General features: G+C 45.1%; 2 protein-coding genes across 2 annotated transcripts in view; both read left to right on the plus strand.

Moving 5' to 3' along the window:
* IPO8 (importin 8) overlaps window positions 1–20,342 on the plus strand; it is an 87,085-nt gene extending 66,743 nt beyond the window's left edge. The window contains exons 26-35 of the mRNA XM_065682054.1: window positions 1,178–1,303; window positions 1,523–1,656; window positions 1,815–1,907; window positions 4,282–6,576; window positions 6,890–7,017; window positions 8,558–8,675; window positions 9,753–9,916; window positions 12,701–12,772; window positions 15,008–20,084; window positions 20,207–20,342. The gene's annotated coding sequence lies outside the window, so the exon portion shown is untranslated. The remainder of the gene's footprint in view (window positions 1–1,177; window positions 1,304–1,522; window positions 1,657–1,814; window positions 1,908–4,281; window positions 6,577–6,889; window positions 7,018–8,557; window positions 8,676–9,752; window positions 9,917–12,700; window positions 12,773–15,007; window positions 20,085–20,206) is intronic.
* Window positions 20,343–22,885: 2,543 nt separating this feature from the next.
* Window positions 22,886–26,248, plus strand: part of TMTC1 (transmembrane O-mannosyltransferase targeting cadherins 1) — a 149,392-nt gene continuing 146,029 nt past the window's right edge. The window contains exon 1 of the mRNA XM_065682077.1: window positions 22,886–23,315. Within this exon, the coding sequence (XP_065538149.1) occupies window positions 22,999–23,315 (317 nt within the window). The 5' untranslated portion in view covers window positions 22,886–22,998. The remainder of the gene's footprint in view (window positions 23,316–26,248) is intronic.

Here is a 26,248-nt window from a genome sequence, read left to right on the forward strand (position 1 = left end):
TGTTGTCTAAAGATTGCGGGTGCCCCAAGAAAAGCATGTCTCTCTTCAGTATTCTATGTATTTCCTTAGGGGTAAGCAGCTGAAATGGATGTAGCCCTGCCCAAGCAAAGACAAGAGTAGGTATTTTTTGGCAGTGCTAACTAGGACATTGCTATTTATAAAAAACCTTCGAACAACCCGACCCTAACTTAGGGCAGCTTTCGCATTCTTCCCTTATGGCCTTCTTTAAAGTTTGCTGCTTGCCCATACTGCCCAGGCACTATCTCTGTGTCCCTCTGAACTCAGCCAGCCCCTGTTCACTGAAGCCTGCAGAGCAAACACGCCGTGGTGGTGTAACAGAACACTTGTAGCATTGATTGTCTCCTTGTAAATGATTTCATAAACATCCACTGTGGGTTTGCTGCGTGCCTTGTGTGAGCGCAGAGATCTCCTGTTGTGACAGAGCGTGTCAGTGCGAGCACACGTGGGTTTCTCAGGGCCTGGTGTGCAGTCAACAGCTGAGTGTGAACTGCTGGTTTTGGGCATGTCTCTCTTGGATCCTGAACAGATTTCCAAGGCAGCAGCACATGCACTTCTGGGATACAGCATACTGCTTCCTTTCAGTGTTTTGAAGCCTTGCTTCAAAGCTTCAAGAGCTTCTAAATAAGGCAGTTGGAGCCTTTCTTAATCCTGGTGAAACACTGTGGTTTTCCCTAATTTCATCTCAAAACAGCTGGACTATTTTTGCTGGAACCGTCTGAAAATATTGAACCTGAGACAAGAACATTAGGGGGAAATTTTCTGCCTGAACACTGAATGTTTGGCAGTGGCAAGCAACTGAAATCAGGGTGTTATAAAAGGGAGTATGAGGCAAATTTAACTATTGTCATCTGTGCCTGGTGTCTGCCTATACTAATGTTTCTGGGTGGATGCATGAGTAATATGTGCAAGTTCATAATACATCCTTTCTCTTTAGGAACCAGCTTTATTCTGGTAAAACTCGTTAAAGTCTGTGGAGTTACAAGCTCATAAATCTAATATCACACTGGAAAAAAATCAGGCCCTGTAGATGTGCTCTGTGTGTGGTATCAATCTATTCGCAGTGTATACATAAATAAGATCTGTGGTGAAATGAGAAAAACAAGCCTCTTGTAGATCATCTAGGAACGAGCTCTATGTTGTGCTTAATATTTTCCAGAGACAAATGTGGTGACAGACTTATCAGGAACACTGGCTGAAATGAAGCTGTTGATCCAAACATCCTCATCATCCTTTATCCTACAGCCAAAGCAAAAATGAGACATCCCAGTGGGTGTGGGCCATGGTAACATTACTTTTTATCATTATTATTCTTATACTATTCAGATGTTGGTTGTGTTTACAATTACAGTGCTGGCAGACAGACTCTGTTAGAGCTGCCAAAATTGATCATCTAGCCCCAGATCTGATCATATTACTGAGAACACAGTCTGGGGTTTTACAGGGGCCAGAGACAAATTGACTCTTTCTTCCTCCCTGGCTCATCTTGCCATATCTATTTCAGAGTGAGGCACAACATCTATTTTACTGAGCCTCCAACACTTGCTTTGGAGCCTTCTGGGTGGCTGTCAGGCAGAGACCAAGCAAAGCTAGCGGCTTTGCGCTGGAGGAGGGAACAAAACGCAGGTATCCTTGCAGGTTCGGCTCATGTTCGCTGTGTGTGAAAGATAAATAAGGTCTTTCTTTCCCATTTTGGCACTCTTTTGAAACAAAAGGAGTTGTGGAGGAGGAGAAGTGCCTGACAAGCCAATATGTGTCATTTCTCTGTGATTAGGCTGATTATCTTTCTGTCCCAGGGATAACAAGCCAACAGCACTTGCACAGTGTACATTGCATCCAAAGAATAAAGTGGACCAAGCAGCAAAGCTGGGTCAAAAGATATCCTTCAGGTAGGTCTACCAGCCAGCATCTGGGTGAGTTTGCACTACACAGACTCTGTTCCCTAGATTTAATGGCTCACTGAGTGGAAATGAAGAAATGAGCAGGTTAGCTCACCCTCTGGAGAGAGAGGTATGCTCTCTGGAAAGTAATGTAGATGTTCAGATTATATGCAAGCAGAGCCAAGGAAGCAGGAACCCCAAGGAAATGGCTGTGCACAAAAGGATTGTTCTGAGGAAACGGCCTAGGGTAAACAGCAGAGCAAAACTGCTTGATCCTGACTCCAGCAGAAGAGCTGTTTTCTACCATAGGAATGATTTCCATAGAGCAGAAGCCCTCACAAGAAAGTCATAAAGTACCACCACCAACCACCACCTCCAGCAATGAGGCATTCAGAGCTGGCCAGGAAGGGGTTGGTGTTCTGCTTACAGCCCACTACAGGCTTCTGAGCCCTTTAGGTTTGTGTAAGCTGAAGGGGGAGGTAGCTTTGAGGGCTCTTTCTCCGAGTTATTTTCTTGTTTGTTTGTTTTCCCCAAATTCAATTTATTAGCACCTCTTTTGGGAAGCTTGTAGAAAGTATGTTTAGTCTAACTTAGCTGGGGTTGGTCTGACAGCTTTTTGTTGTGGACAATTCGGACACATCTGTGTTAGACCTCAATCAAGAAAATCACTGAAAATGAAGGAAATGGGGTTGGGCTTGCTGGCTTAGAGAAGCTCAGCTCAGAGGTGAGCCCTTTGCAAAAGAGGACCACCTACTGAATGGACAGTGACAGCAGGAGTCTCCATCCCTTGGACAGACTGTCAACCCGCTCCATCAGATGGGTGAGTCCTCACAGTTGCTCTTCCTGCCTTCCAGGTCATAGAATCATAGCGTTGTTTGGGTTGGGAAGCACCTTAGGATCATCTAATTCCATCCCCCCTGCCATGGGCAGGGTTGCCTCACACTAGGTCTTAGCATTGGAAGCTACCCCATGTTTCCCTTTGAGGTGGTTTCTTCTCATTTTCTCTGGATTTTCCTAAGCATATATTTTGACTCTTTCTAATGCATATAAGAATTGATTTGCACTGATTTACTGCTTAGTGTTTCGTTGTGCTGTGATAGGCAATCCAAATAGGCCAAGTAAAAGCCGCTGCTCTGTGTGCTAGAGTGAAAACAGAAAGGTGCATGTAGTGCTGTCAGCAAAGTTCATGGAGAGGAACCATTTTCCCCTTCACCCAAAGCAATAAGCATTGAGGTTTTGCATGACTAAGGATGTAGCATCATCTTCCCTTTAACTCTTGTTTGTTGCTGCTTAGCTGTTGTCACTTTATTGGAATGAATACGCAGCTCTGATGAGGAGCTGTTTGGTGCTTTGTGGTTTGGGTTTTTTTCCTGCTGACAAATGCCTGGATAGAGGAGCAGCGAAGCTCAGCTTAGATGTTATTTTAAGCAGATCATTTTTGCTGCCTGACCTATATGGCTGAGTTAAGGTCACCGGAAAGAGCATCTTTTTTCCCCAGATTAGATGATGTGCTTCATGCTTTGGGCTGATGCTAATAATTTTGATTTCTGGGGCTGGAGGTAGAGATAAAAACACCCCTTAATTCTACCAGTCCTTATAAAACCTCCTCAGAGGAATTCTGTAAGCTTCCTCTGTAAGCCACATCATCCTTCGGTTTCATCTTCAAAAGTAAGGGCATCAACTACCCTGTGAAGGACAGCAGCACAGGGTGCTTTCCAGTAGGAGGACGAATGCAGCATAACTGTCGGTCCTGCTCCAGTCTGAGTTTATACAGTACCATTAAGGTGACTATCACCTCCTTCATGATGTTGCTTCCAGTTGTTCTGTATATTGGGAGTAGCTGATATGCCAGAGGGAAAGGCAGCAGCCTTTCATCATCCAGGGAGGACATGAACAGGCTGGAGAAATTGGATGACAGAAGCATTGTGAAATTCGAGAAGGTGAAAGCAAAGTCCTGCACCTGGGAAATAATAACAACAATAGAAGCAGTGGGCTGGCTGACTAGACATCGAGTTAGCCTAAAAGAGCCTAGAGGCCTTGATGGACATCAAGCTAAACATGAGTCAAGAATGCTCCATTTATAAACACGTCAGACACGGGGTGCTTCCATACCAGTGCAGCCAGCAAGCCAAGGGAAGTGGTGGCTGTTCTCTGTTCAGCACCTGGGAGGCCAGGAAGTTAACTCTTTACAGAAATGAGGGCTTTCAGATGTGACCCTTTGCTTGTCAGCATTAAAGGTACATTTTATATGGGGTGTACCCATTTTGCCTTGTAATCATAATTGGCGTTTGATCCCCAAAACTGATTTTGGAAACAAAACAGGAGACCTGTTACCATTCCTGTTCTCACATTAGGGGTTCCCACTCCTTTGCTTGTCTTCCAGCCCCTGGAATAGCAGACAGGACTGTGGGACATGTCTACTGAGAAGATCGGAAGTTACTGAAAAGGAAAGGGGTTGTGGAAGTGCTCTGTCAGGTTCTCAGTGAGCCATTGTGCCCCACTGCGTGTCTCTGCTCCCCCGAAGAACCATCTGGTCACCTCACCCATGCCAAACATCAGATTAACTACTTGTGTGGTTCTGATCCAACCAAAAGGGTGAAGCCCTTGGCTGGAGGAGCTGTAGGAACACCTTCAAACTACCTCAGAAGGTGAAGATGATGAATGCATTCCCATGTGCATGTCAGTGGGCAGGATACTATTTCACAGCTCTCGTCTGTATCAGACAATCTGTTGTTTCCAAAGGCAGTTAAAAGGTGCACTGCAAGAGCCTGCTTTGCAGAGCAGAGGGAGGAGAGCACAAGCTCTTTGAGATGAACGTGACCAGGAGCTGTTGGGAGGTGTTGGCGTTAGTCCCCAGATGAGGTCAGCAGGAGAGCTGCAGCAGAGATGCCTGGAGAATATCAAGCTGCTTATCTCAACCACAGCTCACCCTGGCTGTGGTATGGGAAAGGTCATGCTTGTGACTACTGCACTAGGCTTCCTTGGGACCCTGTCCAGCAGCTGCGAATGAATATGGAAGGAAAGAAGAAACGAAACCTGAAGGCAGGAGTGAAAAGCAGGGGAATGCAGCCGTGACGTGTTACTGCACTGAGAGCATGTATGTTTGCCAAATACATTCTGCTTCTTCTCCCCTAGCAGATAACCCACACAAAAAACAAGCCTTTGCTCTTGCTGCCAGCTGATGAGGTTATTGCTTTGGTTCTCACTGACAGGTCCTGCAGTTCCTGGAATCCCTCCTTGCCTGTGTTCCCCTGCCAGGGCTGTTACAGGGGCTGTAAGCTTTCCTCATGCCTGCACTTTCCCTTAAAAATAGCAAGGCTGGTCAGAAAGAGACAAAAGAGAGAGGAGGAAAGATGACAGCTTTGTCACTTCTGCTTCCTTGGTAATGGTCTGTGAATATTCTTACAGGGAATTGAGCAACTTGGGGATCTTGAGGACAAAGGTTCATGAGGTCCTTCACACTGACTGTGTGCTCTGCTACCCTTTTGCAGGGCAAGGACACCCTCCTTTCATACTGACACAGCACTGTAAAGCTTTGTATTAGCTCACTCCATTGCTTAGTGTATTCAGAATATGCCCTTTCTAATAAATAGAGAAAAAAGGAATTAATTTTCTCTCTGCTTAGACTGTAGATGACACTTTCAACAGTGCCTCTTTCAACAAAGCCATTTTTACATAATAGAAAATACCAGGGCCTCCTGGTACCCTCTCTTTCATCTGATATAATACATCTTTACTTCATAATACCGTGGCACAGCAGCTGTATTTTCAATGCCAATGTAAACGGTACTTACACCATGTTACTAATGACCATACAAAACATCTCTGTAAACCTCCCCTGTAATCTCAAGTATTTTCCTGTTCCCTCATAAGGCCTGAGGAAGATCACAGCCTAATGGGAACACATTAGTGTTTTGGACATCTATTTGTTTCTTTGGGTTCTATTAGAGTACAAACAGCAGAACGAAGCTGGGAGCAGGGCAGAGCCTCCACTTTCTCTGATCTGTGTATTTTAACTGGGTCACTGAGTGAGAGCCATTTGGATGCTTCATGCTCTGCATCTTCCAAGTAATTGCAGCTTAAGGATTCATTTTAATGTTAATTTTTCCCACTTATATGTTTGAAGCTGAGCTTGGAGTTATGCAAAGAAGAGGCATATCTCAATCTATTTTGAATCTGAAACCAACTGTCAGTGTAAAACCAGCCCTACATTATAGTGTTACACATTAAAAGTTCTTACATGATGCTTTTGAGGCAGTGAAAGACAAAGGACTCTGCCTTTTAAAAATAGCCCTTAAACAAATGCCCCTTAAATAAAAGGAATTTCATAAGTTTTCTGAAGAAGAGCAAAATAAGATGCTGCTTCACACATCCATGTCTTTGAAACACTGGCTGTTTCAAAGCAAGGAAAAGACTGGATGGTTACACTGCTTTCTATGACCCAAATATCCCATCCAGCTTCTCAGTTAATTCATTTCTTCTTGGTGATGTCATGGCTCCTAACATCAGTCCTGTCACCTCTGGGCACCAGGATTGACAGGACCTTTAGGAAAATGAAAACCAAGACAAGTTTTGTGATGGGATTTAAAGCTGAAGGTTGAGCCTCCTGAGTCCTATCTGCTCCTATGCAGAAATTGGGAAGGATTTCCAAATGAATGGATTTTTCGCTTCTGACCAGGTAAGTCTGCAAAACAAATGATAAAAAAGGTTGCTTAGTCAAAGCAGTGCCTGTCCGTCATGACTGGCATTACTGGCCCTTTACTGAGATGGCTGCGTTTGCCCTGAGATGGCTCTAGGCTGCAGCTGGATAGCTGGTACTCCAGCTGCCAGCCCAATTACTGTGGCTTTTCAAAGCCTTGTCCCTTCCCCTAACCCAAAAGAAGGGTGAGCAACCAGCCTGGGGCTTCCTCCCCCCGTTCTGCCTGCGTAAAAGGGAAATAACATCTATGAGGAACTTTGTCAAATCTAACCTTCTGACTTCTTCCTCACAGCAACCAGCACAAGTGTTTCAGGGGCTGTGTGTCCCCTCACTACAAGACTTGGAGGTCTCCAGACAGTCCTAAGGGCAATGCAGTTCCAGCTTTGGCAAAGCTCTAGGATAGTCTTTTGCTTGCAGATGGTTAGTGTGTTTGCTTTACAATAACCCTTGTAAATGTGTTAAAACCTGTGAAATTCTGTAAGGGAGAACAGACTTCCCCAAAAGAAGAAAAGGGCAATGAATTCCATCAACGAAAGGGTTTTGCTGTGTAAATAAGTGCTTTGCTAGCTGGCCACTGGGAAAGGGTAGTCTCAGATGCACTTGTCAGCACGCTGGTGGAAGTGGCTCTGGAGGGAGTGGGACACCCTTACTGAGCAGAGCTATCAAGGGTGAGTTGAAGTGGTCACTGATGGCAAGGACAGTGGCTAGAAGCACGAGTGGGACTATTGGGGCTGACAGAATGAGGCGAGGCTCAGGGATAAGGCAAAAGCAGATGAATTAGATTAGGAATTCAAAGCAAATGGCATTCTTCAAATGACTAGGCAGGAAAGGTAGTTTCAGAAGCAAGACAAGATGAAAGCTGGACAGTAAAGAAGGCCAGTAAGTGAATGATACAAATTTTATTGCAGAAATATGCAGCAAAAGAATTTAATTACAGTCATGATTTATTAAAACGAGCTGGGAAGCATCCCAGTTCAGGGAAGCTTTTTATAGAGGAGGCAGCCCACATATTGCCTATCCAATTAGCAAGAGAGATTTGTGGACAGAGGATGTGGAAACTGGCAGCCACAGGGGTGAATGGAAGTGTTTCTGTAAATCACATTTTGACAAACGAGGGAGAAGACTGTCTTGGCTCATCACAACCACTCCTCTGTCTGCCTCTTTTTCCCAATCCAGAACTGAAGTGTTTGTCCCCTCAAACAGCTGTCTTGCCTTTGCTTCTTTTGATGCTGTGAAGTTCATCAATATTCATTAGGACTGGAGAGACAGAGAGACTAATTTTCAGCAGAGGCAGCTGGGTGACTCACTGTCAACACCAACACTGGTAACAAGGCCGGATCCTTTGCTTTTAGGCATCTCCCACCACCCTACAGTAGGAAATCTACCCTGCCACTGCAGTACCCCTGGCTGGGGGAGGTCTGTTGAGGACCACAAGGATTCAGATGTGATGCCCGCTCTAATCCTAGCAGCTCCAAATGAGAGCAGGAAAATCCAAGCAATCTAAGTAGAAGCTTTAAAGGATGTGAGGTTATATCTAGCCCATTGGCAAGGGAAAGCCTCCACAACTCTTGTGAACTTTTCAACCAGCTAGTTGGATTGCCTTTATTATTATTGTTATCTAGTTTTTTAACTAGAAATCAAGTTTTTTAGCCTGTGCGCTTCTTTTCCGAAGTTCGTGTCTAAGCAGACCAATTCACATTCTTCTTGCTCTGTGAAGTGGCTCCTAGCTAGTATAAATCATAAAGCATCTGTACTTGGTTTAGGACTTTCTGATCTTGGTTATGTGCTATCTACAGGAGGAGTGTGTCAACACACTTATCATAACTAAGTACTGGGACGCAAGTCTCCACGGAAGTAAATATTGTACCTTGCTGAGGAGAGTAAAATCTGGCAGCTTAGCCGAGAGAGCAAGATGGAGACTTTTTTGTCATTTCTGTATTAAATGTAATTTTCTTTTCAGGGGGCACTTCAAATCAAAACATTTCTTCTGTACAGTCAGTGCCATTCCAACCCCCCTGATTGTACTCTGAAGTATCTGCTGAATTTTAGTGGCCATCAGGCTGTAACTGTGATCTCAGGTAGGTGCTGTGGGTTCCCCAGAGTCTTAAGCTTTACATTATCTGCATGCTTACCTTACTGGCTTGAAGCTATTTATGAACCTACAATATTCTTCTCTACTTGCAAACTTTAATGGAGATTTCCATAAACCTGTGTCCATAAATGCAGAGAAGTAAAACAGAAATGAAACCCCAAATGGTTAGGTACATCCTTTTTGCAGCTGCCTGATATTTAGGAATCCAATGTTGTGAAGGATGTGCAAAGCTTCTGGGGGCTTCTTTGGTCCTTTGCCACCGGTCCAGGCTTGCTATCAGTTTGTGATGTAAATGTGAAACTGACCCAGTGGCACTGAGGTTTGCCTTATTTCACATCAGACTTGGACTTGCTTTCAACAAACAGGTCAAAAGTGATAAAACAGCAGTGTAAACTGTGTTTTAGCAAGGAAAATAAAACCCATCATTCAGGACAGCACAGAAAGCACCCGCTTTGATGCTTCATTTCCATGTTTAAACATAGAAGAGGCTCAGAGAGGCATCTGCTCAGCTTCTGGATGGGTTTGGATTAGGCACAAGCACCTGTTTACACAGGGGGAGCATGCGCTCTGTGTTGCAAGGACCCAACACTGCAAATAAAACTGAAATTTGTAATTGATTTTGCTGAAATTCTGCACCCTGCATAATGCAAGAGTTCAGAGAGGATCTTCACAGTCCCTTCCAACCTAAATCTCAATGGGAAAGGGACCCACATTCTTGAAATTAGGCACTAGAGGACTTTTTTATTGTCTTTGCTATAGTTTTCTCACCCAAAATATCAACCATTTGTTTCATTTGGTAAAAAAGCTGGGAGAATGGTAATGCCATTGCCACCACGCCTGCAGGTTGGCAAAACAAAGGGGAAAATGGGCTGCTGTATCTTAGCTTTTCCATAGGATGCTTAGACATAATAACGTACTGATAGGTTTTGTGTTTATCAAGAGTGATTGCTTTAATACTGAGCTGAAGTGCTAAGTGAGAAAAGAACCCATTACTGTTATGACTGATCTGAATCTGGCAGGATTCTTTGTTGTTTGTAGCTTATATTTTGAAATTGTTTTTCAGCTACTACATCTACAGCGTCTCTGTAAGCTGAGCTCAGAAAAGGAAGGTCAGTAATAGGGGAAGCTAAAAAATGCTGCAAACCCATCTAAAGGCAAAAGGTTTAAGCCTCTGGCTTGCAGTAACTTGCAAGAAATCCACCGTCACTTTGTTTGCCATGATTAAAGGTGAGCAACTTAGCCGTGTGTTGGGTTTCTTGCCTTTAAAACACAGTTAATTATTACATCTTACTTCATTTTCTGCTGTAGAATAAGCCTTGCTGTGGGAAGCAGAGCATAAGAAACGCAAGATAGTGCTTCTCAGTTGCAAAGCTTCGACTATGGTATCGTTTTTCATACTTGCAATATTAAACCACAGAATCCACAAGGGAAGTATCATAATAGCAAAATGCTATTTAAAAGTATGGTGTATTTTATAAGAGCTTCCAGTGTCTTTCATAATATTTGCAGATAATCTCAGTTTGCCAATTTATCAAGTCATTATTCTCCATCTGTAATATCCAGCAATAGCCAAATAGATTTTTAATTCATTTTTTATCAACATTAGTGAGCTCATCAGTAATATGTTGAAAAAACAAAATGCAAGCATTAAAAGCAGAGTAATGACAATGTGTTGATATTCTAGCATGTACTCAAACCTGCATAATTACTGCTAAATAATAATTAAAATGCTAAGGTCTTCACTTTAAAAGACTAGAGGTTCTATTTGCCTCTGTATGTTACTATCCACGCATCAACTTTGTAATTTGCTTTCTAGGATTAGCGGCCATGGGCTTGTTTTGTCCAGCATGAGACAATTTCACTCAATCAGGCACATGCACTAAAAGCCATCCTCTGCAGTTAGGCATTCATTTATACCAAACGTACTACCTCAAACCAGTATGTGCACATGAGCTTAGATCTCCTCATGGCAGGCACTTTGCTGCCTCTGGAGAGGAGCACAGTAAAACTGTAAACCTTGCTTCATGGCCTGGATGCTGGCAGATCTGCACACACATCCTTGCCCCATAGACCAAGCGGGAGCCACTTTCATCAGCACAGCGAAAGTTCCTTTAAGGAACAGATAGGTGGGAATAATAAAAGACAGGTGGGAATGAAGGAGACCTCTGCACCATGCCTTTAAACTTTTGAGTACAGTATTGGTTTGGGTGACAGTGATGTTTAAGTAGCACTTTGCACATTACTATTAGCACTGAGTGCCTAAAAGAAGAGACCTAGGCCTTCCGTTTGCACATCTATTTGATTAGGTTGCATGCTCCTAGCAACTTCTTCTTGAACTGCAGTATTACAACTGGACACTAGAGAGCTCCTTCTACCAAAGACAGCTCAGCAAAGAGAGGGGAGGCTGCTTGAGAGGAGCCTTACAAGCATTGCCTCTTTTTTAGGGGAATTTGACTCGTTTTTAATTTTTATGTTGCAAATTAATATTCTCAGGGGAACGGTATCTTTGCTAGAGCATGGCTGCAGCTGTAATTCCGCATCTCCCACCCCTGACAAGGCTGAGATTTTGCAGGAGTTGCAACTTGGGAACTAATTATCCAGTTTCAGAGATAGCAGAAAGTAAATCAAATGCTGCCAGCTTGGAAATGATAATTAAGTTTTCCTCGGAATAACAAACACACTCAATATGTGATTTATTATGACTGTTACTATATTAATGATAGTAATAGTCTATGCCATGCACCTATGCAGAGTGCATGTTTTCATCTAAATTGTTGGATTACAGTCACAGATGCAGAATGAATTCTAACTAGCTCTCTGCAGTCACTCTGCTGATAACCTTAAGCCTTACAAGGCACAAGCTATTGCTAAACACTACTCTATTAGCAAGTGCTATAACAGGATGACGACTGGGTCTACTTTTTTTCATTAGCTGTGTTTGACCTGTTCCTCAGTAGTTGCCTTTGCCCTATCAATCATTTATTCAAAACCAACTCAAAATCTCCTATGCTGCCATGGTAAGGGCATATGCATTCCTGCTTCTCAGACTGTGACACAAACACAGGCTGCTGCAAGATGCTGTAGCAATGTGGTATCCTATCATATTCCCCGATAGGGATTTTGCTCTAGGGTTGATTTACAGGTGATCATGCCGCAAAGTCATCAGTGGGAAGGCATAGGATTCTGCCTCCCGAGCAAGTCCTGTCTCACTCCTGTCTCAAAATCCTGGAATGCAAAGATTGAAAAAATCTGTAAGACAACTTCAGAAAGGTCGAGGGAATCATTGTTCCAATCCTTGTGTGCCCTCAGGGGCAGAAGATGACACTGAAATGAGGAGATATGTTTTCACCTACTGCCTATATTTTCTGCCTGAGTTCCTTTCTAGCTTTGAGCACATCTCTTAGCCTTCTTACACCTCTGTTGCTTCAATAAGGAAGGCTTGCTTGCTTCCATTACTTCTTTGCCTTGCTCCTCTGGGACCAGGAGTCTTTACCTGTGCAGGTGTGAGGGACTGCAGCTCTGCGGGAAGCTGTAAGAAGGTCCAGGCCTGGGTGCAGGTGCCTCCTGTGTCCTGGTGGGAGGTCAGTGTCCCTGCAGCTGATGGCACAGTGGGAGGGTGGAATAGGGAGCCTCGGCACAGTTGGAGGCTGGCTATTGCAGGTGTTTAGCGACGCTTTCAGCCACATGGACCAATTCATTATGAATTAAAATGTTCCAGATCTGATTAGGTTACTTACAGGCAGCCTGACAAGGTGAAAACGCTTACAGTTGTCTTCACCTGGCTGTTGAGGAGGATATTCTGCAGGAGGGAGTCAAGTCTGATCAGGTTTTACTTATACTGCTAAGGAAACAGTACGGTGTTTTGAAGAAGCTTCTCTTCCGGCACAGCCTGACTGTGTTAATGACAGTGAGCTGAAACGTGGCATGAACATCTCATCACTTAGTTTCCAAAACCAGCATGTGACAATGACAATTGAAAGGCAAACTCCAATGTGTCTTTGTTCTTTTCAGCTCACAGTCCTCTGAAAATGCACAGATAGATGGAGAGAGGGGATTTTCAGCGTGGGGCAGCTCCAGAGAAAGGTCAGTGTGGGAGGGGAGAGGCTGCCTTTTGATTAATCTGAAATGCTCTCTTCCGAGCTGCTCTATATGAGCCTTTGCTGTGTTGTTATGCAACCCGTACGCTGGCTCCCATACATGCAGAGCAAGTCCCCAGCACGGCACTCATCAACTCTCCTCTGAGATGACCTTAAGCTACTCGGAGGATCCTCTCCTACTTTTGTGAACAGAGGGCTCATAATGATAGGAAATGTAAGGAAATCCAGCCCTAACTCGCTGAACTAGAGCTAACAAAATGAAAGGGTGTGGTGGAGTCAGGGCTGGCACGTCCCAGTCCTCAGAAAATTGAGGTTTATTGTTTCCAGCCCTGGGAGCTCACATTACACCCCAGCAAAACCTAGCAGGGCCCTGTCATTCATCAGTCACTTTTACGGCAGGACGGGAGTCTGCAAAATTAGAAGCCAGTTAAACAAATTAAAGAATTTAATGGGATCCTCCAACTGCGTCTTGCAAAAGGAAAGAGGAAATGCCTCGGGATAGCTTTTCCTCACAGGGAGGATTGTATGGGCCCTCAAAAGGCAACAACGGCGAGGTGGCCACTGGAGAGAGAAAAGCTTGCAAAGTTTTATGAAGGAAATTGGAATGTGATTCCTGTCAAGCCACCCCTCATGAGCCCGTCTGTTCGCATCAGTGTTTCGGACTATGGGATATTTGGAATAAGGTGAAAATGCTGTGGCTGTGAACTATATTTTCCCTCTCGTTTCATTCTGCTTCTACTCTCCAGAGAGCAAATCTTTTGGGAGGTGTCCAAGACCTCAGCATCTGAGGAACTCTTTCCAGAAACTGAATATAGTAGTGCCACCATTTTAGCTGACAGATGTGGTTATTTCAGTGACAAAGCACCCGGGGACCTTCTAATCCCCTTCTCAAAAAGCAAAAAAAAAAAAAGCCCTCAGTATCGTTTCATTCATCACCCCAAAATATTTTGGTATGTGGTCTTAGGAAAAATGGCTCATTTAATATCATTTTTATAAACTGTTATTGAATGGACAGTGATCCATAGGCTATTCTTTTCATCAAGGTGTCACCCACTGTCAAGTCTGACTAATAAGGGTTTATAGACCATCAGTGAGTATAAGCAGTCTCAGTGACACGCATACAAACTCAGCAGCTCAGCCTACTGCAGCTTAGCATGGATTAATTTCCCATGGCAGACACCAGCCTCATGCCAAAGAAGACTAACCCCATCTTTAGGATTTTACTCTTCTTCACAATCGTCAGTTCATTTAAACTCAGAGATAACTAGAAATAGGTCCAAATTACAAAGCGTGGATCTTTGCAGCACTTCACTGAAACTGGGCTGCACCCGAGTCCTCCTTCAGGCTCCTCTCCAGTCCTTTCCCTTATAAAACTATTCAGCACAAGCTTTGCATGTTTTTACCCTTTTTATCAACAGATGTGTTTAAGCAGTAGTTACATAAATGATGTTGACTCTGGTAATGATTTTTTTTCTCTTCATCTTTTCCCAAGGAAGGATTAAGAGTACAGAGGTGTATTGTGGTTTGATGGAGTGGTTTGTTTGTTGTTATTATCCTTTCTGTTTACACTGGAGAGTGTTGGTCTTTTTGCGCTGAGATGATGACGATGAGGGTCACAAAAATCCTTGGGTCTTGTGGGGAATCACTCATTATTCTTGAAGCAGCTTCCAGGGAAGTTCTGTCTCAGCATACATGACCTCTCATCTACAAAAGAAAAGGTTGCCTTGTGCCTGAGGAGCAGAGCTGTGGCATGAACTCAGTAATAAGACATGCTGGGCCATGGAGCATCTCTGAAAGCCTTTAGACAGCCTGCATAAAAAAACTAGCAAGGATCTAGGACGTGTCAGGGAGGTCAGATGGACCTAAAACCAGGCCCCTGAATTTAATGTGATGCCCCAGGAATGGAAGAAAAGGGCAGGTGTAATGTGCTGGGATGGCTCAGCTAGAGAGGACAGAAACCCTACAGAGAGGTGTTGCTAAGCAGGGTTAGTAACAGCGACCACACTAGATTTGCTCTCAAACTGTGGTTTATTTTGATTTCTACACCTTTCAGGCTCCAAATGCAGTCCGGAAAGCTTCCAGACTCCTACTGCAGGGATCTTAGAAGTGTTTCGGCTGAACTGCAGATGACTTTTGGCTTTGGGCTGAAGCCATGGGAAATTCTGTAAGCTCTCAACTAGGCAAAGCTCAGTAACTTGTTTTCTCAATTGTTTAACAATAGAAACTCAAAGGTTACAAGTTCCTACTGACTGAAAAGAAAGCTGGAGTGGAATCAGGAGAAATCAGCTGAAACTCATGAAGGGAGTGGGAGTGGGCACAAGAAAACAAGAGAAACTCATCTCCATGGAGAGAGACTGTGAAAGGAGAAAGTCCTGTGGTCCCTGTTAGCAGGAAGAGCTGAAGATCCTGAGCTCCTACACGTGCACTCACCTTCAGGAAAACAGAAAATCACACATATGTCTCCCCAGAGCATTTCAGCCAAGCCAGGAGTTTGTATTCATATGGATGAAAGGTGTGTTAGTATTGCAGGCATGTACAGCTCGGAACTCCAGCATTGCCACGTTTGTAGCCCCAAAACTAATTTTGCAACACTGCAGTAAAAATGTAACAAAGCTCAATGTGAGGAGAACAAGGTGATTTTACCCAAAACCTACTCTTCTCTTCCTTGCATCACTTCTTTAGGTTACTGATTTATATTCTGTCTTCTGTTTTACGCTGGATGTAGTCCATCTTCAGTTTAGGGAGGTCCTGGTAAGCTGCACATAGGTGTGCTGGCATCTCAAGGACTTAGCTGCCATCTGCACTTAGCGTTCTCACAGCACTTCTACTGGTCCTTTTGGTGCTTCCATACCTGAATAATCATTCTCATTTAGAATGGGCTTAATATGTTTATTAAACACTTCTCTAGCATTGCAATGTATTTCACCTGCCCACAGCAGACTCACATGAGTGTTGAAGACCAAAGATTACTGGGGAAGGTCCAATTTATTCTACTACCAGTAGGATGGATGTGTGGTCCGTGGAAACAATGGAAAGGGAAAAGGGAGCACTTAAAAGCTACTCCAATCATCCCCATGCCTCCTTCTCCATCCCACTTCCTTCTGATGTTGTCCTTCTCAATCAAGCTTTCAAATTGTTTCCTTTGAGAAGCAGCAGAGGGTTTTACTGCTTTGATTTTTAACTGCTCTATTAGCTGTCTGTGAGTATCTCAAACACCTTGGGAAAACAGCAGCCAGCACATGGTGATGTTTGCAGGTGAAGAGCAGACCTGCATGATAGCTTTCCAGCCAGCATAGCGCCAGTGTTGGCTTAGGTTGTTGCAATTGTGCTTGAGAACTTACCTTTGCTTTAACATAGACAGAGCTCCTCAGTACACCTTGGTGTAAGAGGACCAGTGAGAAGAAGCAGTGCCCGGAGTGGCTGATGGATGTGTCGTTTTATCTGGAGTGTTTGCTCAACAGAAACACTAGAAAGTTAAGCACTGAAAAATAAAACTGTAGCTGCCTGAAAAAGTAAAACGCAAAGAAGTCACCTGGAAAAATGAATAAAAGAAAAAATAAAATAATAATAATAAAAAAAAAATGGTATTCCTTTCCCAGCAGCTTTTATGGAAACTTTTCCCCTCCTCAAATTGCAGTGACTCCATGTGGCTTATTCTACAATCTAGACTTTAATATTTTTGCTAAAATGTATTCCAGCTGTTGCTTGTCATAGAGATACGAATAATATTATTATATAGATCCTTGATTGGACTTGGTGCAGATTTATTAATTTGTAATTTTCCATCTTAAACCCAAATATTAAAAAGTAGATGAAAGGAAGGAAAAGTAATCGTAACCACTGGCTTCTGCTTCACCATGATGAAATTGAGCTTGCTCAGTAATCACAGAATAGATGTAGAGATTTCCTGATTTTTATCCGACTGTCTGATTTTATCAGACCATTTGCAGTGACTGCAGTTCAATTGAAACTGGTGATGCAAGAAGATCTTACATATAAATCAGCTACTTTTAGAAGGTAACTGCTACTGAATTCCAGCTCAGAGATGCCCAGAAAATAAAACCAACTGAATCTGAATAAGGAACAGACTTGGGGTATTTAATCTCTATTATTATTTTGACATACAAACTTCCAAGAGAGAATTACATTGAGGAACATACAGCCAACACTGGAGGCTGCATATAAGGTCAAATTAAACTGATTCTGATCAATCCAAGCTGAAAATGCCTCCTTTGTCTCGCCAAAATCAGATTCTTCTTCTTAATCCAGTGCCTCCCTGCAGGAGCAATATGAATCCCAACCACTAAATATTGACCAGAGTGCTGTGCTCAAATGCTTCTTATGCTGTGTTTGAGTCCAGTGCCTTCAGCAGCTCAGCATCCAACTTTGTAGCCATGTGACAATTTACACATGCCCTTGCATAAGCCTCATAGGACTTGTATGAAGTCTGAGCTACTAATGTCTATTTCTCAGGAAAGATACCCTTTTAAAGCAACTTCCCTCTAGCAAGATCCCTGCTTTAAACAGCCTCACACCCAATCCGACCTTCTCATACTCAGAAACAATGTGCCATGTATAGTACAAATGTAGTCCAGGGCTATGCACTGTAAGCAGAAACAATGTTGGGTCATTTAAGAGTACCTAATTTGCTCACTCAAAAATGGGAATATCTTGAGTTGGGTTTTCCCTTTTTAAGTTTTGTGGTTCTGAGCCATTAGCTGATTTCCATGAAGTACATAAAAAAATCAACTTAAACTGTCTTGTACTTCATCATCGTTAAATAGATGAATGTTACAACTGATAACTCTTACGACTCAAGCCCTATATGCTGCACTTTTCCCTTGCTCTGCTGCAATAAAAGCGATTTTTTAGGCAAGGGCAAGACTGAGAACTCTTGGAATTTGGGAAGATTTCTCAATGCTTCTAGAAGAGGAAAAGTACAGATCCATGCTCAATGAGGGAAGAAAAATGCTTTCTCTCTTCCACTCCCCATTCCATCATGGGGCTCTTCACACCTAAATCGTGCCCACAAAAATGGAAAGTGCTGATTTCCTCAGCTCATGAGTGAGCCCACTGGAGTGGGCAACTTCAGCAGCCTATGCCACTGTCTTCCTCTGTTCTGCAGGTGAAGAATCTGGTTATTCTCATTTCTGGGACTTGTCCTATCTTTGTATTGTCCCTGACTTTTAAACTGCAATTACCAAGCCCAAGTCACTCTGCACCATTTGCTGGATGCCTCTCCCCTGTCAAATTGTGGATGTTCCACCCATTACAGGGGTTCAAAGACTCTGTACAATCCTGCCCATAGACTAAGGCTTAACCTGGGACTCTTTGAAGGCAGAAAATGCGTTTGTTGTATGAGCTGAAAAAGAGATTCCCTCTAATCCAGTAACAACTATGGCAAGCTTTTTCTTAGCTTGAAATTGCCCATTTTACACAGGCATATGAAACAGGTAACAAATGGATCTGAAAATGGGTCATGGAGGATTCTGTGTTACTTGCCATCTGTGTCAGGGATGGGAAATGTGCATCCATGGGGATCCACCAGGCAGTGCTTGCCATATGATATCTTCTTCTTGATACCGCTTTATAAAAACTGAGGCGGTTGAATTTTCAGGACTAATATTTAGCGTACTCCATGACTGCAACAGGAAGCAGGTTTATTAGGGGGTTGTGGGCTAAACTTGAAATACTATCTCCCCATTGAAAAAGAGGTATCATCCTAAGGATACTGGATTTCTTTGTCTCCTAAGGATCACAGGATAACGGTATTAAGGCCAAGAAGTTTTCCTCTCCTGCTTGTACTACTTCTGACTCTTGGCCATAGTTGAAAGTGAAAGCAAAACCACAGGAACTTTCACTGGGCTTCAGGAAGAATTCACCAAAGAGAAACTTCCTGTAGCCTGCATAGACCTGAAAGCTATTTGGTAACAGGCAAAATGGATGATAATTAGGATTTTTCCAGCCCAGTCCAGGCTTTCACTGCACCGTTGCTCCTGGTAACTCCAAAGTTCAATCTCTACTTGCCTAAACAGAATGATGCCTGCACTTGAAGGGGCTATGGACTACACAGATTGCTCTCCATCTCTCCAAAGCTCTTCCAGTGCAGATGCATACTGGATTAAAGATGCCAAACTTGATTTCAGGTTTTGCAACACTCCTTCATTTAAGATGGCAATTTCCTTTAACAGCTGCAAGAACCTGGTGGCTGGCTCTTTTTTTGTTCTTGTTTGTTTTCCTTTTAACCATATGAACATAATGTGTATCAGCTGAAAATTATATGCATGGCAGATCGAGAGTTTCATCCTGGGGGCTACTTAAATGAATTGCAGAACCAGTCAGTAACTGACTACAAGCAGAAATCAATTGTACCAGTTACCAAATGACTTAGTTTAACTGTAGAATTATTTGTTCAGACAGCAAGAAACTATTTACATGTGCTACTTTTGAAATTTACCTCTAGCTATGACCATATGGTAATTTAACTTTTAAATTGTATTTACTGCATTCTTGTACTTTAATCAGTCAGTGCAGGGCTAAACTCTTCAGAACCCCACGTTTAAGCTTGAAACTCAAAACTTTTGCAGTTTCTTTCTGCCTTTGAGCAGTTGCCATCTTCAGATAATAACAGATCAATCAGTGCTCAGCCCTTTGAAGTGTAACGGTTCAAACGTGTCTACTGCCCTCCATACGCTCCAAGCTGAGGCTAAACTTTCCTACTTCAGAAGTAACGAGCTCTGCTCAATTAGCAGAGCAAGGTTTTTTTCTGAGTGTCACACAGAATTAGTTTCAAGATCCCTGTTTCTAACAGGCATTTGCTAATCTTTTTGTATAGCTCGCACGAAACTTGTGATTCACACACAAGCAGGCAGTCAAATAGCTGGACTGCTTCGACTACACATGATTCTAGAACTCAGCTAGGCTTTCAGAGAAGCAATTTGATTTTACATTTCAGAAGTGATGACATGGCTACTTTAGGTAGAAAAGGAATCAAGGCTTGCAGGAGGAGGAAGTACTTCTTATTAGACCAGATATCTTTGGAAGTGGCAAAGCAGCTTTGGAGCAAACCATCCCATCACTGGATTCTCATTTTTTCCTCTCCCTTTCCTCTTCCTCTGTGCATATGCCTGTATATATACGTACAGCCTTAAGACCCAATACACAGCAGTGTTCAATATGTGTTCTCCCACTCTCTGAATTATGATTTTTTTCTCTCAGTTTCTTTATAGGTGGTCGGGACTTTTCGTAATCAACAACATCTTGAATTTAGTCTGTGATAGTGACTGCTGCATGATGAGGTAATGTTTCCCTTTGTGAGTGAAAAGGAGGAGACTATGTGCTTGTATTTTAGCAGGTCTTGGTGTGAAGAAGGGGAGGTTTTCCTCTGTGGCTGACTGGAGCATTGCTTTGTCTCTTTCAGATTTTTGCTTGAGGGAAGAAAGGAAAGATCTGGTCTCTCCTGGAGAAGTGAGAATAGATTTTCTTCTCCTAAGAGAAACTTGACAAATCAGTGTTAACTACTTTGTGCATAACATTTCAATAAATGGATGAGAAAATAGATTAAAAAATATATAGGGTTTTTCTTCCCTGCAAGCTCTAGGCTTCTGTACCAGACGAAAGCAAATGACCAGTATTTGTGCTCTCCCAAGAATGAAGACAGAAGGAGTCCCGAATGGGTCAGCACTGCCATGTCTTTCCAGTTTTTTTGGTGTTATTCAAGCAGGGTGGGTTATGAAGGCAAACAGGAAATTGTAGATCTGTATAGGAAGCAATATTATTTCTTCCATAGAGGGTGTCTGTCATACTACATGATATGGCTGCATGCATTACTGTCATAAGATACTGACAGGAAATCCCTTAAAGAGAAAATGATTTTTTATCACCTCTTCATCATTAACCATTTTATAACTCCGCATTTTTTGTCAGCTTTATGTGGTGAGCTAGTTGAGCTCAAAGGGATGAACAGCGGGACTTGTGCCACAGCAGGAACGTGTACCACGGTCCTGGATAATGAATGGAGAGACCTGTTCCCTGACCAACGTTGGGTTGACTTATGGAAGCCACAAACCCTGTTTCATGGCAGGAATGGGCTATCAGCAGGCTGCTCGCAACCTGTGTTGAAGGAGAAAGATGGAAGGCTGAAAGACATCAGTGAGAAAGGCTGTGAGGACCCTGGTCTACAGCGGGTGGACCCATAGCATGGGCATCGTGTACCTGGGCTGCAGGTTGCATTGGGTTCGCTGTGCTCACCTCAGCAGTGCTGCTGAAGCCCTGTTTTGGCTGCCTAGCTCACCTGTGTGCAGTACATCTGCCTCAGAGAAGACCTTCAGTTGCCTGTTTTAGAACTACACAGGGGACTGCAGATTTTGTTCAATGGAGTAGTGTAGGGTTTCAAACACTACCTGGAGTCTACTGCAAGGCAATTTCAACCTTTAAATCTTACACATACTGGTTTTGCTTTCATCAGCATTGGAGTCCTTCCTTCTGGTCATCCCTGCTCCCACTAACTGTCACCATTTTAATTTATATCAACAAAAAGTCACAATTCCACCTTTCACACGTCTGCAATAATGACTGTTTCCAGGGCTGCTGGGCTTCGGTGCTCCAGTGCCTGTGTGCACCAGGCTGTTTTTCTGTGCACATGCGTAGATGTTGGACAAACTTTGAAACTCTGGTGAAAATGAATACCAACACACCACCACAGTCTCCCATGCTGGGGAAAGCTTACAGGCAGCCAGCAGCCAAAATGTCATCAGCCACTTAAGGGAAAGTTAGAGTTGATGACCCTGCTGCTGGTGGAGTTTCCTTCTGTCCCGCATATAAACATGCTGTCCTAGTTGGAGTTGAGTGTTATTTTTAGCTATGACCAAAGTGCATCTGAAAAGCCAGTTCTATTGCTCTCGGAAAATACCAGATCAGCCCAAGTGCCAAATATGCTGGGGAAATGCATTCCTGGAGAGGGCTCACCCCGGACAGTCTGCATGAACTCTTCACGGCTTGTGCTCCCCTCTTTTTCCCCCACACAGGCAGGCACGCTCACACGCACACACAGCGACAGCAGCTTGGAACTGCACAGGAGGGTGGTGAACCATGATCAGTGTATCTTTGTTCAAGAGCAAATTCAAAGTATGTCCAGTATGTTCATTCGCCTAATTGAATCTAAGCTTCTTTGCCAAGCAGCGTTATTGCTTTGGTCATAAGCAGGAAGTTTTGTTTAAATGGCAAGAAAATATTAATAGAGCCCTTGTTTTTCTGTTTTCTGAAAAAGCCATGGTCACATAACTTTTATACATGGCTGAATAGATGATCCGGACATAGCCTTGCCTTAAACAAAACTAACACAAGAAAGGTCGTGTATGGGAGGGGATGGACAAACTGCAGACATCAGAATAATCCTTTGGAGAAGGCAGCTCTCAGGTGATTTTGGAAGAGGGACAGTTGGTGGACCAAAGCAGAGAAAACTAGTCCATAGCACCAAAAGTCTTCCTCGCAGCTGGACGCAGTGGGGGACTGCTTGGCACAGATTATGCCGCAGCCTGGATGCTGTGGGGTAGCGTGGATGGTGTGAGAAAAGCAGCGTGGATGCAGTGGAGCAGTGCGGATGCCGTGGAGCAATGTGGATGCTAAGGAGCAGTTCAGACGCCGTGCCGCCGGGCTGGGACGTTCCCACTGCCCAGGTAAGTATGGCCCATGGGGAAGCTACTCCTGGTGCGACTGTGTGTGGAGGAGGCAGTGGCACCAGGGCAGCCTTGCACCTTCCTCTCCAGGGTGACGGGGGCGACCCTGTGCACCGGGGCTCCGCTCGCAGCCCCGCAGCCCATGCCGCCCGTGGGGAGCACGGCCCCGCGTGGGTGCTGCCGTGCCGTGCGTGCCTCCCTCCCTCCCTCCCTCCCGGTGTGCAGGGCCCCCCCCGGGCAGAGCCCACCTCGCCAACGGGATGAGGTGGCGGCGGCAGCGGGGTGACAGCGCGGCAAGGAGCATGCGTGCGGGAGGGGGGGGGTGAGGGGGAGGAGGAGGAAGAGGAGGAGGAGGAGGGATGGCGCGGGGAGGCGGCCGCTGTTTATGTGCAGCCGGGCAGGCTGCGCCTCGGCAGAGAGCGAGTGGCCGGCGGCGGTCTCGCTGCCCGCCCCGCACCATGCGGGTCCCGCTGCCTCCCCGCGCCGCGGCGGCAGCGGAGCCGGGGCAGGGGCAGCCAGCGCGGCGCCCCGCGCCATGGTGACGGGCTCGGCGCTGGGATCCCGCAGCCGGGACCGAGCCGCGCCGCCCCGCTACTCGTCCCCGTCGGCGGGCGGGCGGCGCGGCGGGGCGGCGGCGGCGGCGGCGGTGCTGGCGGGGCTGTGCGCCCTGTGCTACGGCAACTCCCTGCGGGGCGAGTTCGTGCACGACGACGTCTGGGCCATCGTGAACAACCCCGACGTGCGGGCGGCCACCCCGGTGGCTGCCGTCTTCGCCAACGACTTCTGGGGCAAGCGGATGGCCGAGAACACCAGCCACAAGTCCTACCGGCCCCTCTGCGTCCTCACCTTCAAGTAAGTGCCCGCCGCCGGCGCCGCAGCGGCTCGGCTCGTCTCCTCCGTCTGCCGGCCTCTCTCCCGGGGCGAGCCGGGCAGCGGGCGGAGAAGGGCGGCCGGTACCGCGTGGGGTAAAGCGGGACGCCCCCCCAGCCCCTTCCCAGCCCCGTCGCCTCTGGTCCCGCGTCCTCGGCTTCGTGATTCAGCATTTCTGCCCTGAGCTGTACGGGACGGGGGGTGCCCCGGGGGGGAAAGGGGCCGCGGCCCGGCCCGGTGAAAGTTGACTGGGGAAAGGGAATGATGAGGAGCCGCTCCGGCGGAGCCTGGCGCTGTCCCGGCAAGTTCCCCATTTCCCTCTCAGTTTGGGAGCAGGTGGTGACTGTTCCGCAGGCTGCCGGGGGTAAAAGGGAAATTTCGGAAAGCTCTTGTTTTCCTGGGAAGGGTGTTCAGACTGAATTCCCCGTGAGTCCCTCCTCTGCTGTACCTCCGGTACTTTTCTCTCTGCAATTGAAAGATCATGCCAGAAACTTCGCCGGTGCTGTTTTGAAGCAGACCCACAGTCATCTGTACCTTTCTTTGTAACGCTAAGCGAAGGGATCTGCTCCACGTACCGCGCCGGGGCTGGCAACAGCAAACCTCTCCTGGCAGCCCCCGGAGCTCCCCGCCGACCTCGTCTGCCTCAGACGTTCCCTATGTACCAGGCAGAGCTGATGAGGAGGGACTGTGCTTTCACAGGCAGAAAGAGAAGTTCAGTAGCGGCAAAGTAACTGACAGTTACCGCTGCTTATCCTAGAAAGAAAACCCAGGCAGCTCTCTTTCCCCGAGGAGGATAATTTGTAGCAGACCAGCTTAGTTACAGTTCCTACACTTTGCCATGCTTTCCTTTAGCTTGTTCTCTTCTTATTTATTCTGATCAAACAAATTATAGTGAATATTTACCATGTTTTAGGATCGAAAAACAATATGGGTGTTTGCAGGGAGCTGTGCTGAAGAACTAGTGTAGCTGGGCAGCGTTTAGCACTGGGTCTTGTTTGTAGGTGATGGGTAGGTGCTCATTACAAATCTATGTCAGGCATAAGGAACTAACTATATAGACCATATAGTAAGTATGCCAGGAGGAGGTGCTACTGGAACCTGGTTGACTCTGCTAATTGAGTAACTGTTCATTAAAATACCTGATTCATAAGTAGCATTTAATGAACTCTGTGAAAATTGCGTGTTTCTGTGAGGCAAGAACAGTTCTGGGGAACGCAGCATCCCTTCAGCACTCCCACAGAGCGCTTGCCACCCTTCAGTTGTAAGGATGGGCTCAGAGCCAAGAGCCATCAGTATCGGCTATCAGGGAAGCAGGGCTGGGTGGGCACAGGGTGGCATATCCGCAGCAAAGCAAGACTGAACTGGCACAGACCCTTGTAAAGTCGCTTGTTAAGGGCATGTTTTGTACCTGCTGCTCAGAGGAGCTCTCGGCAGCTTTCTGTGGAGAGCAAAGGGGATGTAGGCAGCCACAGGCAGAGCTGGTTTTGTGGACACAGAGTGCCTTCTCCGTCGGGTGTCCAAGCCAAACTGTTGCAGCGGGGGGAGCTGTCCGGCTAATCCAGCAATGCATTGAGGGCAGGGGATATATTTCAGAGGCGGGTGAACCTGCCCGTATCACCACCGACCATGCTGTGTGCAGTATTGGTGCTGGGCTTGGCCTCCTAGATTGGGTTGCAGGATTGAGGTTACATTATGCTAATTAGCAAAAGAATCTTAGACTTTAATAATGGAACAGAAACTAAATGCTTTGGTTCCCATTTACATGTCTTGACTCTGAACTAACTTTGCCTTTGCTATTCAAACGGGTGTGTGTGTAAAGTGCTGCCTCCGTATAGTCCTTTTTGGAAATCAGTGAGACTAATTTTGAGAGTAAGTTTTCAGCCTTAAGTGCTTTTAATAACCATAAAATAAGACGTAGGTCAAAGGCAGAATCACTTGTTCATGGCTTGGCATTGCATTTGCAATAGGGAAGGAATAGCTTATCTTCCCTGGCTGCAGAAGATTATTTCCACCACATCCCAAACATCCCTCCAGCCCTCCAGTTTCCACGTTCTTCCCATTTCATTTCTTTCAGTAGGGTGTTAGAGGAAGACACTGAGACCTGGGTGGGGTGGATCCTCCGAACCCAGTGAGACTGCAGGGAGATTTTGCCATGCAACACTGAGGCTGTGGTTGAGCTGTGCTCTGCCTGCCAGAGCCATCCACCCCTGCCTTGCCCAGCAGGAGGTTGCTGGTTGCTTGCTGTCTTCCTGCAGAAGAAAAAAGGATTTACCCTGATGCTTGTAAAGTGCTCTACAGAAATGGACTTCTAACAGAATGGCAATCAATGTTGTTTGTTAATACTTCTGTTAGGATTTAACAGAGGATTAATTATCAAATATCCACTTAGGATACTTGAGAAAACAGGATCTTGCTGAGGAAGGGAAGTGGGTGGTGGAGGTGGTTGTGTATTCCGGTCTCTTTATTTTTTATTATTTACTTGTTTGGTTTCTTTTTTTTTTTTGTGCTAATTTGGTCAAATCAAGGCATTTTAATAGTAGCATGATTCTTCATACCTGCCCACTGGTTCTGCATCTCTTGCATGAAACTTTCATCTGGAAAGACTTGCTTTGGTCTTGCTGTACTAACATTAAAAATCTGGGAGATCTCCAAACTGTATGTACAGAACAGATGTGAAGGGTGGGCTGAGATTTTCATCTACAGATCCATCAGTCTATGGAAACTTTGTCTTGCTGTCTTTTCTGTCCTTCGTGACTGTGAAAGTAAGAAGAAGGACTCGTGATGCCCAGTAGACTTCTCATAACGCTGAACATATCCTACATATATCCTATGTATTCCTGAAATGATCTCAATGAAAGAAATTTATCACCTGTTTGTCAGACAAATCTTAAGCAGACGTTACTGAAATTCTGTAA

The sequence above is a fragment of the Lathamus discolor genome, chromosome 1, assembly GCF_037157495.1.
Source record: "Lathamus discolor isolate bLatDis1 chromosome 1, bLatDis1.hap1, whole genome shotgun sequence".
Lineage (NCBI taxonomy): Eukaryota > Metazoa > Chordata > Aves > Psittaciformes > Psittacidae > Lathamus > Lathamus discolor.